General features: G+C 39.0%; 1 protein-coding gene across 1 annotated transcript in view; it reads left to right on the top strand.

The window, feature by feature from the left end:
- The first annotated feature begins 1,652 nt into the window (after positions 1-1,652).
- The window catches only part of LOC306885513 (protein Jumonji-like), a 97,231-nt gene continuing 84,825 nt past the window's right edge, over positions 1,653-14,058 (top strand). The window contains exon 1 of the mRNA XM_079442086.1: positions 1,653-2,172. Coding sequence (XP_079298212.1) covers positions 2,128-2,172 — 45 coding nt within the window. The 5' untranslated portion in view covers positions 1,653-2,127. The remainder of the gene's footprint in view (positions 2,173-14,058) is intronic.

Here is a 14,058-nt window from a genome sequence, read left to right on the forward strand (position 1 = left end):
TTAGATTATTCCTATTACTACTACTGGTTAATAAACACAAGCTCTCAGGCCTGTGATCACAAACTAAAATCATATATGCACCTAAACAAACAAACACTTTAGAATATACACATTTAGGCATCATCATAACCTTGGAAAGAAAGCAGTTGAGTTGCAGGCTAACATCTTGGATCAGGCACACACAGACGGTAAATGGTACCTCTTAGATAAGTGCCAGGTTTTTCTTCATCTGTCATGTTTTTGTTCCCATGCAAGGGTTATTCCACCATCACCCCATGATGACGAAAAATGTGAATAATCCGTTTTGTGTGACAAACTTGTTTTTGTGAATCACTTACGCAGTCCTCTTCAGATTCCTGTCATTGTTTCAAGATCTGATCGTGACTCATTTCTAGAGATTCATTTCACTTTTTTCCAATTACCAGAAGTGTGCTAGCGTAACTTCGTAGTTTATGCATTTTTTCAATCTTTGACCAAGAACCCCTCAAATTGTGTAAAACCACTGCTTTTAAAGTATGTACTTGTTAGACAGGCTCCAAGCAGGAGTTACTTAAAACTAAAACTATACAAATATTTCCATTACTTGCATGAAATAAACATAACTGAAATAAAATAAAATACAAAAAGTTTTATTTATGCTACTTGCAAAGGACATATTTCTCATTTTACTTGAACTTGTTGTTCTAAAATAAAACTGAAAAAAATAACTATATAGACATATACAAAAGATTAAATAGTTACTAAAACTTCAAATAAAACTAAAATGAAAACAGCAAATATATATAAAAAATAACATTCAAAATATTAGTAAAAAACTATAATAGTACCTCAATGATACTAAAATAACACTAGCTCAAAGTACTCACAGAAATACCTTTGGGAAACAGTATTAGTTGTTAAAAAGTACACACAAACATGACAAAAAACAAGTAACTGTGAGCCTTTAAAATGTGTGCATGCCAACATACTCTATTTTGGAGTGTTTGCTTGGCATTATTTGTTAAATGTTCCCCTGAAAAACAAGATGTAGGCTACATAGAAGTACAAAATCAGGGAATACAGTCAGAAATGTCAACTAATTAATGAGCAACTACTTGGGAAAATGTTAATGCTATTTATGGTTTAATTTACTAGCTACACTACAGTTGAAAATACTGGAATTTTACTAGTAAAATAATACAGTACTATGTTAGGTAAATGTCACTCAATTCTAAACACTAAAATGTTTTGTAACAATTAATAAAAACTGCTTAAACCTGAAAACAGGCCTACTGTTGCGAAAAGAAATAGACCGCGTGCTTCTCCCCCTCACGACGAACACAAACATTTCTAGAGAGCAGAGGAGTACCTAGCAAGGGGTGCAGTGAGATTTCCTAACTTTGCTTAATAGCGCTTAAAAACTAAATCTGCATCTGTCAACTGTCTCGAAACCCTCGGAGCTGGATCATATCTGACCTCTCTTCATACTGAATCCATGCAGACTGAGCCGCACATTCTTTTATTGAGTACCTTTGAAGTATTGTTCGTTTCAGTGTCCCTGCACGTATGGTTTTTTGCGACGCTCCCTAAGGCCGTAGTCCTTTTAAAGTTACCGCTGAGCGTGCTGTCGGGTGTGATAGGCTGCTTAAAGAAAGAAGCTTCGCCTTGTGTTCAGAATCAGATGAGCCCGTGGTGCTGCTGGAGAGTTCACTCGCCGTCTGCTAGCTCCAGCCAAAACGGACCACGAACCCTTTTCCTTTTTTAAAATTTTATTTATTTCATCCTATCCTCTGAAAAACCTTTTCAAAACAAGATGTAACTCACCACCGAACATTTACATCCTCACTTGAATGAACCTACATGTTTTAAAGAGCCGGGATGAACATCACTGGTGGAAGTTATTGTGGCGAATGGTTTTAACTATGGTATGCCGACGTGATTGTTCATTTTGCCCTTTAACCTTGGATCCCTGATTTTGGGATTCTCGGTAATTCCACGATTCTGCTAGGAATCATCAGCGATCGAAGAGGGAATTCTGCACAGCCAAGCAAACTACAGGGGATTTAAATCGCATTGAAAAGAAGAGAAGCAGGAAGAAAATTAATGTGGCGATTTTCTCTTTAACAATAAATCATTTTGGATTGCAGAATGAGCAAGGAAAGACCTAAGAGGAATATCATTCAGAAGAAATATGTAAGTATTGATCGTTTGCATGGGGTTGACCTTAAGTTTGTTCGATGGTCTCGCGCTTATGTCGATGTTAAATGCGTAAACTTTGATCACGGACGGCTCTTGTTGTGTTTAGTCTGGATTTGAAAACAAGGCGCAAATGCACCGCACTTAAATCTATTTCAAGGATTTTCTCTGTAGTTGCACAAACGTAGATTTTCCTCGCTTTTGCCCTGGTATCCTCATTGGGAACGCGTATGTTTTGCACGGCAGATGTTAGCTTACACAACTCGTTTGTAAACCTGGACGTGTTTTGGTTTGGTGTTAGAACTCAAACTCCAGCGTTAAAGCGTAATTGTGATCAGAATGGCTTTGTTTGCTCTTCATTGCTTTCCGTCTGAAAGCCAACCATATCGCCCTCTTTATATTTTCCTGAATTCTGCAGGAATACGGGTCATAGATGCAACTATCCCAACTCCCTGGTTTGTTTATCTCGGATGTGACTTGTTCTTCTTCAAGTGTAAGCAATGGGCTCTTTAATGTTTTGAGTGTAAAGAAAGCATTTCCTCTGCCCTTGACGACTGAGAAGGCTCCAAATTGGTGGCAGATGTAAATAAAGTTAATTTAAGATTCACAAGAGTGGATTGTCCTCACAGTCTGTCCAAGTTTTAGTACAATACCCGACTCAAACACAAGCTTGTGCAGCAGTATAAACCAGTATAAACTCTCCTTTCTGTTTGCGTTTTCTCAGAGTTTCTGCACGTTTTATTGTTTAAGCAGGTTGAAACCTTGAATGTTACCCGATCGTAAGATCACACAACTGATTAGATTAAGCGCATGGGGTGTAGTTTATAGTGTAATATATCCAGTCGCATTGCAGAGGTTCGCGTTTAAAGGAAAGCGACCATTTTAACGTCTCTCCAGTACGATGGGTTGTGAACCGGCGAACTTGTGGTATATTGGAGAACTGGGGACTACATAGGACTTGAACTTTCTGGCTGGTGATTTACTCTCATCGGGAGCGGAATTAAGCAAGACTACCATAACAAAAGCACGAGTCTCCTCCGAGACAGCCGAGCAAACCTAGTATCCCTCAGAGAACTGACTGACTCTTGACCGGAGTTTTCCAGGCGCTTTAACTGTAGTTGAAGAGGAGTTTTTTTCTTTCATTGCTCCTGTCCTTACTTTATTTTCCTGTCAAACCAAGCCAGTGCAGAGAAATAAACTCTCGCCGGCGCGTGAAAGGGTTAGCTCGTGCAACCAGTTTTGTCTGCCGCGTGAACTAGCTAGTCACGTGCCGTGATATTTAACTTTTCCCCCACCAATAACAACATTTTGGCTGGGAGTCATCTTTCTGCTTTACATGCATGTCTTAGAGATATTTTTTAGTTCAGCAACAGGTTAAAAGGATTGAAACAAACATTGGGAGGGTATAGGGTTATGATGACGCACCACGGGGGCAGTTTCCACGCACATTATCGGTAAAGCTCCAGCTCCGTGACATCTTATCGCTTTCCATAAAGGCGATGGAAATTGTCTAACTTTGTGTACTTTTGTCAACAGTACATGCAACGTCTCATATTGTTACAGCAGCCCACAAAAGTGTGACGCAATTACTTTTGTTGATTGACAAGGGAAATGAAAGTGATGACAAAAGCAGTCCATCACACCACGTGGTGACCTTAGAAGAACGATTCAGTTAAAAACCATTATACTACCAACCCTTTACTAAAAAAACTTGTCAAAAGATTGTCAGGATAAGCTTTGTATGCATTGGAGAAATGCAGGTGATCATATATTGGTTCCCTGATTTATTGTCATTTTATATATTTTTGTATAATAATAATAAAATATATATATATATATATATATATATACACAAGAAGTCCAAATGTCATGGCAGCCTAGAAGTGTCTTGTAAGTGAATAATATTTTTTTTTTTATTTCTGCTTAAGCTTTGTTCAACATTTGAGTTCCATATTTTTGTTGTTTCCATATAAAGGTAAATTAAATCAGAAAAGTATATGAAGACTATGTGTTTAGGTCTTTCCCCCCATTTTTAGATGTGGTTTGTTAATGGAATAACCTATATTGTGTTAATTTGATCTGTGTATGGTTACATGTCTTATGGGGATCTGCTCCATCTCATGCTGACCACATGTTAGTATGGTTATGATCCTCTGTGTAAGGCGTGTGGAACGTACCTGAACCGTTCAGAACATGGCTGTTCATGTCACATCTGTGCAGAGCTGGCAGCTGTGCTAAAATCTGGTCAGGCAAACAACAAAAACAACCTGAAGGATCTGTCCCCGGGGCCTGCACAACTCTTGGCCCCTTGGATTCAGCCTCCCCTTAATTGGCGTAAAACAATTATACATGCTTGGCTTAACCATATCCCCTGGAACATGAGTGCAAGGGATTTTTAAAAAATTATTATTATCCCATTTTCCTTCACATGTGCTGTGAATATTATTAAAATTCATTTAGTGGAAAACGAGAGGGAGAAAAAAAATATGATAATAGATGTTAATAAGAGCAAACAAGGAAATGCAATTAGACCGTCCCTGATTGATAGACCTGTGTGAAAAGCAGAAGGGGGGCAAGTAGGCACTTCTGCTTTCAGACGAGCTCCTTTTAATGGCTTCTCTCAACCTGACACTCGGTGAAGCAACTTCTCTGTATAATTATTTTTGAGGGCTGTTTTTAGAGCGAAGAGTTAACGCCGGTTTTGATTTTGGACTTTGGCTAATGAATGCAGCCGGCGTTTGTGTTCTTGTTCTGTTGAAGTGAACATGGCACATGGTGCGGGGGGAACAGGGGGTTACCCATGGCTATTCTTCCTCTCTCGTTCTCCCTATCCCTCTCTCTCTCTCTCTGCAGGCCCAGCTGGGGTCAGGCTCTGATTCATAGACGTGTGGTGAGATAGGCACAGCTGCTGTAGGGGCCTTTACAAATGTAAAGAAGCTGTCAGTGTTTGTTTCATCAGGCGTACAACTGATGAGGACCAAGTTGAAAAATCCACTGCAGTGTATGGCGCACAAAAAAGCTGGAAACAAAAATAGAGAGCAGGGCCAAGGCTCACTGAGCCCTCCCTCTGACCCCTTCCCCCGCTCTGAGTCCTCCAGCTTTGCAATGTAAATGCAGGCACCTCGTCCATTTGTAGGAGAAAGCTGCGAGGCTCTGCGTGTGTGCGTGTGAGAGATTGCATGTTTGTGTTTGAGCGCCTGCCGCTAGCGCCACTGCGCTTCATTTAACCCTGTGTTTTAATGCAAATGGGTTTTCTCTCTTGAATTTTCCAAGGGTGTGACATGGCAAAATTCATGGATCATACCTCAGGAGGCCAGCTGTTATAAAAGGGCTGAGTTAATTTTGGGAGTTTGTTAGTAAAGGGTCACAAACTAGTCTGTACTAGAGACACAACACTCTCTTACTATTCTAAAATGTTCTGTTGATTAGATTACATTTTTTACAGAATCCGAATATAGAGTTTCCGTAATTGATTCTGTTATTTTCCTGTTTATTACTGTCATGCAATCTGCGTTGAATGAAGCATTATAAAGGTGACTTGGCTGACTTCATCATAGAAACCGAATAAAATAAATGCTGCTTTGATGAAAACATGCCATTTTATTTCAGAAATATATAAGCACACTAGACGAGTAATTTAATTAAACAAGTTAGTTGCAAAGGATATAATCAGAAATGTCAGAGGAAAGCAATAGCATTTACAATTGATACTAGGAGAATGGATAAAGAAACTCATACCTATGTTTAATGTTTGTTAATTAGTAATCGTGATTGTAATGCACATTAATGCACATCCATTTGTGTAAATGTGTGTATGCATTTCTTTAGGGTTGCGTTTTGTTCACATTGTTGACAGGACATTTAAAAAATGTTTTACAAAACTGCATTTTAGCAGCGACTGTGCCAGTCTCTTGCTCTAAAATGCCAGGTCACTTGGGCAAAGCTGGCACGAGTGGCTGATTATTAATTCTAAAGTTATCCTTTGAAATTTTCACAAGGAAATTTTCTTGCCGTAGTTCTCTGATATGATGCTTCACCTCACGACATTATTACGGAAATCTGACCTGGTGCAGTAATAGATAAGTGTTGCCTTTCTCCTTTATGGCTGTTGCGTCACCGGCTTGGTGCGTTATGCAATGTGACCTTTTGCTTATCGACCTTTACAATCATATGTGATCCAGCCTTCACAAGTGCCGAGCTCCTTGGTCAATGTGTGTCTGCTTGCACAGGACGCACGCCCACAGCAAACATGCACGGGCGGTTACGTATGCGGATGTGCTCACGTAATGCGAGGAATTTGCTCTGCTGACATAAAAACAGGTGCAGCAGTACTTTGATAAGCGGTAAAGTTTTGTGCTCAGAAAGAATGTTCTCCCTCCATGCCTTTTATTCCTCTGTCCTGTACTTTGTATTTTGATGAGATAAGAGGGCAAAGTATTAGATGGATTCTTTCTCCTTCAGTGTGGTGAGCGAGTTGTGGTGGATGGTGTAAATCATGTACTGGAGAGGTTTAGACGTTGATGGAAGACTGAATCAGCAGAACTCTTAACGGCCGCATTAACGTGGCTTTGGTCTATGTCTCCTGACTTGATGTATTGGTTTGGGTCAAAAATGTGTTGGTCTACTTTTGGGTCTTGGCTTAAGGTCTCATACAAGGCTGCTGTCAGTTTCCAGGTTAAGGCAGGCACACACTGTGCGAGTTCAGACACTTGGGAAGTTGTGAGCCATTGTACGTGTTGCGAATCCGTGATAATCATGTCAAGTCAGTTGTTAAACAGCATGACTGTATGGCGAGCAAGTGGCACTTGCATAAGCTTTTGCACTAAACACAGGAACAACAATGTTGATGCTATAGCTTTGGATAAAAAAAAAAATGATTTGGTGAACAGCAAAAAATAGCACAGTCATTCATTTCAACAAAAACAAGAGTGTGTGTGTGCACACGATATAGGGGTTGTGTACGATTTGGCAATAGAGGAGAGCCTACACACTTGTCAAAATCAGGCCAGCTTCACGAAATTTTTAAACATGTTTAAGAAATATCAGGAGCTCGGGAGGTGCTTGTAAGGTGCTTGGCTCGTGATTATTCTCACACGACCATAAGAGCATCAACAATTTCCACACAATTTCTCCCAATGGGAAAAGAAACGCTTTCAAGCTCCTACAATGGCAAAATCTTGTTGTGTACGCCTGGCGTTACTGAAAGTGCAGTCACAATATTGAGATTTTGACAAACTATTGTCAATAGTGATGTATGAAGCAAAGCTCACACAGAATTTGCTGTCAAACAGCTTTTTGCTAGTCAATATAGTGAATCTGTTTCCATATTGAACCCATTGCGAAATCTGCATCGGGAAATGACTATATTTTGACAAAAATCTGCTTTACAGTGGTACATGTGACCACGCCATAAAGGTAATATTGACCTTCACCACAGGTCAGCACAATTTCAGAACATTTGCTAGAATCTACTAAAGCGGCTGTTTTCACTTTAATAGAAAATTTGTTGTAAGAATTACGGTTGTCTGTGATGCTGTACAAAGTGTCTCTTTACCGCTGCAATAAACCACTAAATTTGGCATGCGTCTAGATTTCAGGGATAGGTTTTGGTCTAGATCTGGACCTCAGGGGGGTAGAACTAGATATTTCTAAAGAGCATAAGTTAAACTGGACCACTCTACAAATGTAGCCACCATTTTTCCATCTGACCAAAGGTAAACCAGAAGGCTGAAATGGAAAAACTCCTTCTCTTGCCATAGAGGAAATTGTAATGGTGAGTTTCTCAGATTCAGTGGACCAGTATTCTTTAGTATTGGTCGTTTGTATTAAATCCTAATACCTGGGTAATGCCAGAATTGGTTCATCAAAGACGTACAATGATTCGTTCCCTTTTGAAGTTGTTTTTCCCAGACACACTTTTTCAATTCCTTTGTGTTTTGTCTTGCTTGCACTTGGCTCAAGGCAAGGTAACCTCACTGATGTTGTTGTGAATGCTGACATGTGGCCAAGACGTGGCAGCAACAGGCAGAACCCTTGGCAGCGGTACTTCCCTTTCACAACTGTGTTCCCCTCCATGACGCTGACAGACAGTTCTGTTTTCTAGAGGTGTTTTTGTCTTTTCCTCTGTCTGCTTGTATGAATCATTGCACCATTAGTCTCTGGAATTGCAGTGTATTATCCGGTATGCTCTGAATGCGCTGATCAGGTGCAGACTGGAATCGACAGTGAGTTGTGAAAGCGGCCATATTGAAAACATTTACTGTAATGAGGAAGTGGCTTATACCGTAATCATTTCAGGCTTTTAAAAATCAGCCTCTGTGGTTTTCGCATGTATCTGTGCGTGTGTGTGTGTGTGTGTAAGTGAAAGCGAGTGAGAGCGCTTTTAGATGGAAGACCTCCCCTTTAGAGCGATGTAATGGAAGTGTCTTTGGGTACGTTAACCCTCCTGCCAGAACATTTGTAATTCAGTGCTGCATCTCTCATTAGCCGGCGAGATGCGTGCCACTGGGAGCCATGTGGCTGCTTTTGTGCAAGTTCAGCTGCTTGAGGAGAGGCCAGTGGGGCCTCTCATAGGCCTGACACTGGGGTTAGTCATTTTGTTTAGTGTCGAGAGCCCTAGCAAGACATTCAGTCGTGTAGTGTTTGACTTGTCATGATAGAAAGTGTGCTTTATCCTGCACAGTGCTACTATTTTAGACCTAGGGCTATCAGATCTGTACATTTGAGGTGTTGTTCGGCAGAGTATCTTCTCGTAATGTTCCCAAGACACCAGTACAGTAGAAACCATTGCTGAGCTATTTACACTGTGTGCGTTCGGCTTTGTATACAGCGTTAATCATTTGTTTTGTGGCCTGTCTGGATTGTCAGACCACCGTGCTTGATGCTGCTTAATGTTCAGCCTTTGGAAATGCTGAAAACTTTGGAAATGCTCTCCTGCAGCCTAAATTTTACTTTTGTGAATTCATCCTCCTTGTCATCACATCAGTGTGACTGAGCTATATATATGGCTCGCTAAAGCTACAGATCACAGAAAATTACAGGAAACTGATTGCGATTTGAAGTTTGGAGAGATTTGTACTATTTTTGGACAAGTTATGTTTGAAGATATGGGTGCTGTGATGGGTTTTATATTGGACTGCAATTATTTACACGTCGTGTAATAGAAGATAGATGCTATTTACACTGAGTAAATAGTGTAGATAATGGTTGTACCCAAGTGTAAATAACAATAAATAGCATCTTGTTTACACTAAGTGCTTTTCATGCCAAAAATAAATGGTTTGAGAAATTGTGGGTGAGTATCAAAATGGGAATTTTGTCTTTGTATATCGTAGTATTCTTTTTAATTGTAAACAAATACTTCATAATTGCAAATAAACTTTAATCTGTTTTTGTAGACACCAATCCATTTTTGATAAAGCCCAATTTTTCCTGTTGTAGGATTCGAAAATATTTAACCTTACACTCTGACAAGATGTGCAGAAAGCTTTTTTTTTATTTATTTATTGTTTTTTTTTAGGGTGTACAAAGGTTAATAGTAGTACCTTAAGGGTACAAATAGCTACTCTAAGGTACTGAGATGCACATTTTAGAGACATGTATGGTATAAAATTGTCTCAACAAGGTGCATTTTTTTTTTTTCTGACAATGTATCAAAAATAGGAAACAATTTAGCGTTTAACTCTTTAAATTTATTTCTTTTTTCAAAATGGCGTTTGAAAAATGGCATGAATCCTAATTTGCTGTTCGTGTGCTGCCTTTATTTATTTATTTATTTTTATTTTTTTTATAATCCTCTATATAATGGGTCTCTGGAAAAAGACTTTGTATCCCACTTTGCTAGACACTACTACTAATTTTTGGAAAAGCACAATTGCATGTTCCTTTTGAATGAACGTAGTGGTGAACGTTTCAAAGAAACACATAATCACCATTTTCCGGTTTTATTTCTCTATGCGTGGTAGCGCCTACATTGTCTTTAAACACAAGCTGACCCTCATGGCAAGGATCTCCGGTGTCTAACTCAGTTTTAGTCGCTGAAAGGCAAACCTGTCCATGGATTAAATGACAGTCTCTTGTTTAACCCACAAAACCTTTTGACAGTCAAGGACAAATCTGACAGGATCCAGATAATATCATTAAATCCAGTTCCAGATAGAGTTTCAGCCGTGGTGAGTAATGGTGCTGTTAGCTCTGTAAAGTGATCTGAATTTAAATCACTTTTTACACCACAATAAGCTCAACAAAGTCATCGGTTCTAGTCGTCTTGGCACGCGGCCGTATGCAACATTTATAGCATTTACAAGCAACTTTTCCAATTCTCACATTTATTGTCAGGTTGGAAATTAGCTTTTCTAAATGAGATACTTACTGTTAATTCAAGACAGAAGTTTCAAATGAATTAGCACGGAACAAACAATCACTTTAGAAGTAAATACAATTGAAAGTATAATTTAACATCTCCATAGTGACTAAAACACAGTGTCTTGGAAAAAAAAAGATCATTGATCACACATGCACTATGCCATCGGAGGGGCCTAGCCTCTATGTTTCCATAGTAACCACCCCAGTGCCAGAGCACGGCGTCTCTCTGCCTTTTTTTTTTTTGATTATCTTTTTTTTATTTCGCCTCTTGAGTGTCTGAAAATAGTGGTGCTCGGCAGGCGCTGAGTGCTTAAAATGAGCTTTGGCTGCTCCGGGGGAGACAGAACAAGCTTCTTAACTGCTCACTCATGAATCAGATATTCTCAACAAATCCACAAGTGTTTTTTTTTTTCTTTTTTCTTTTTGCAACATGTGAACGAAGCAAAATACTTATTGCCAGAAAAGCCCAGGAGCTCTACTGACCAGACCAATTGAGGTTTGTTTTAATGAAGCCCATTCGCACACAAATGCACACGTGCATGTTAGCGCTAAATGCTAGTGCGTAATGCCATCTGTTCTTATGCAGGTACTCAACTGTGAGCCTGGGCTGATATCGATTCTGCTGCTGATAAGTGATGCTTTAGTCCAGACTCGTGGTTAATGGCAGCGTCTGTTGTTGTTTGTCTGCTGGCAGACGTGAGCTGCAAGCGCCTTTGCTCTTCCTGCCTTCCCCTTTTTATCATCTCCCGGCTGCTCTGCTGGTCTCTGAGAGCGCCACTTGAATCAGCATTGCTCTCATTGGATTTGCATGCACTTGTCGGTCTCTGGAACTTTGAGTTTGAAGGCCGTAGCTGCTTCTATAGCTGCTTCAATCAGGATACGAATAACAGGAGTTGAGGGGGGCCAAAACGCCAAGGAATAGTTCACCCAAATATGAAAATTCTGATTATTTACTGACCCTCATGTCATTTCAGATATGTATGACTTTTGTTCTTCTGTCAAACACAAAAGGAAAGTGTGTTGCAAACGTTTTTTGTTGGTTCATTTGGGGTCTAAAGCAACATTGGACCCCACTGACTTTCAATTAGTGCTGTCAAACAATTAATCGCATCCAAAATAAAAGTTTTTGTTTACATAATATATGTATATGTGCGGTGTTAGATATAAATATACATAATATATAAATGTATATACATGTAAATATTTTCAAAATAGATACTGTATGTGTGTATTTATAAATACAGTACACATATTATATAAACAAACTTTTTTGGATGCGATTTAATCGCGATTAATTGTTTGACAGCACTACATTCATTAAGCCTTCTCAATGAAAATCAAAAGTATGAAAAAGTACATGTAAAATTAAAACGCTTTATTAAACTTAACATTAACTTTGTAATGAACATATAGTTTGCCTGTATGCTTTTATCCAATGCGACTTGGTATATTTAAGGTATGTATTTGGCGACTAGAAATACAGTAGCTTTGTTGGTCACACTTTATTTTAAGTTCAATTAACTAACTACGTTAACTAGGACTTTTGCCTCAGTAAACTTCTAATTATTGCCTAATAGTTTATAAGGTAGTTGTTAAGTTATGTATTGGGTAGGATTAGGGATGCAGAATATGGTCATGCAGAATATGTGCTTTATAAGCACTAATAAATAGACAATGTGCTGGTAATATGCTTGCTAATAAGCAACTGGTTAATAGTGGGAATTGGTCCCTATACTAAAGTGTTACTGCTTTGTTTGTTTAAAATGCATTTAAGGTTATAAAAAAATTACTGTGCATATGGTGCCAAAACGTGAAATTGGTTGTATTAGATTAAACTCAAACCGAAACATTACCTGTAGGAAAGTTAACCCCATTAAAAATCTTAAGATAATTAAACTCAGGCGGACTGGCAGGAGCCGGGGTGTAGTTGGCTCACAGATGCGCTGACAGATTTATGAGCAAACGCATATTAAAGAATCCTGACACGGTAAATGCAGTAATATTGAGTGACAGCATCATGTTTCCAGTAAGCATGTTTTAATGTACACACACAAGGTAGAATTTACAGATTTAGTCAGCTATTTATTTCAACTGCTGTATTTTAGCTGGAATGAATGGTGTCACAATTTCTTACGAATATTTCGCTGAAGCGTCAAATTAGTCATAGTCTCGCATTTAGTGTCTGTTGAGGGCCAGAGATTCTCCGCTGGCTTCTTCCTGTGGAACGTCTCGGTGACAGGCGAGGAGAAAAAGAGCGACTGTTTTTATGCCGCCTCATTCATGCACAGATGTGGGAAATCACCACGTTTTTGCCTTTGAAAATTTCAAGTCAGTAGCTGTTTGTGTTGTTATTGAAATGATGTAAATGCTCAGGTTTCATCATTTTACAGTTTTGTTTTTGCATTTGACTGAAAACCAAATAATGTGAAATCTCCCCCTCCACGCCATGAATCATATTCACAGAATGCAAGAGAACATTGAATTTATTTAGTGCTTTTTTTCCCTCCCACCTGTCAGGAATCTTTCTTTCATATCGCACGTAATCATTTTTCACATACCCTGATTGCTCTACTAGCCTACTTTCCTGCTCAGAATTATTATTTTTTTGCTTTTAAATCCTTTATTGCCCCCCCCCCATTTTCTTGTGTTTGCTGCCCTTTCCAGGGCTTCCCTGCTGACAGGCTGGGAAGGGAATCATCTGTGAGAAAGTAACAGCAATCCATGAAGTGAAAATCACTTATTAATTGCTGCGATTTGGCCAGTGACCTGCTTGTGAGAATGGGTTTAGTTTGATCCGAAAAACGCCCTGAGCGAGCTTCTAACACCTGGCTGCCTGTCTGAGGCCCACACAGCCTAATTGGGCCCAAAAAAGGCCTAAAAAAAGCTGGTTTGGTAGGAGGAACACAGCGGATGCTTTGTTTGGCTGTAGTGTGTGTGTGTGTTAAATGGGAAGCTTGCACATTATGATCTATTTTCCTCTCAGACCTGTATGGATTTTTTGCTCCGCGGTGTGATCATTAATGGCTAATGTCTAGAATATTGTTTCACGCTTTTCCATTAATTTAACTTGCCTTAATGACACATACATGTTCAAAACAGACTCCCAGTCACCAGTCACCATTTCAAATGATTTATTATAGCCATTTTTTACTCCTCTCTTTTTATTGTTTTGTGTGTTTTTAAATGACATCTGGCCATTTGACTTCACATGTTTGCTGTAGTGTGAAAAGTTTGGGGTTGGTGTATGTAAAAGTATTAATGTTAATACTTTTATTCAGCAAGGACACAAATTGATAAAAGTGGCAGTGACATTTATATATCGAGTGTTACTGTTTACTTTTTTTTTTTTTTTTTTTTTTTGATCAAATAAATGCAAACTTGGTACGCTGGTACAAAACAGAGTTCTGTCAAAAACATTAAAAAATCTTACCTACTCCAAACTTTTGAACAGTAGTGTATGAATTGAGATCTTGTATGGAATGTGCAATAATGTAATAGTCACATCCTGGGAACATTAAA

Source organism: Barbus barbus, assembly GCF_936440315.1.
Source record: "Barbus barbus genome assembly, chromosome: 19".
NCBI classification, from domain to species: domain Eukaryota; kingdom Metazoa; phylum Chordata; class Actinopteri; order Cypriniformes; family Cyprinidae; genus Barbus; species Barbus barbus.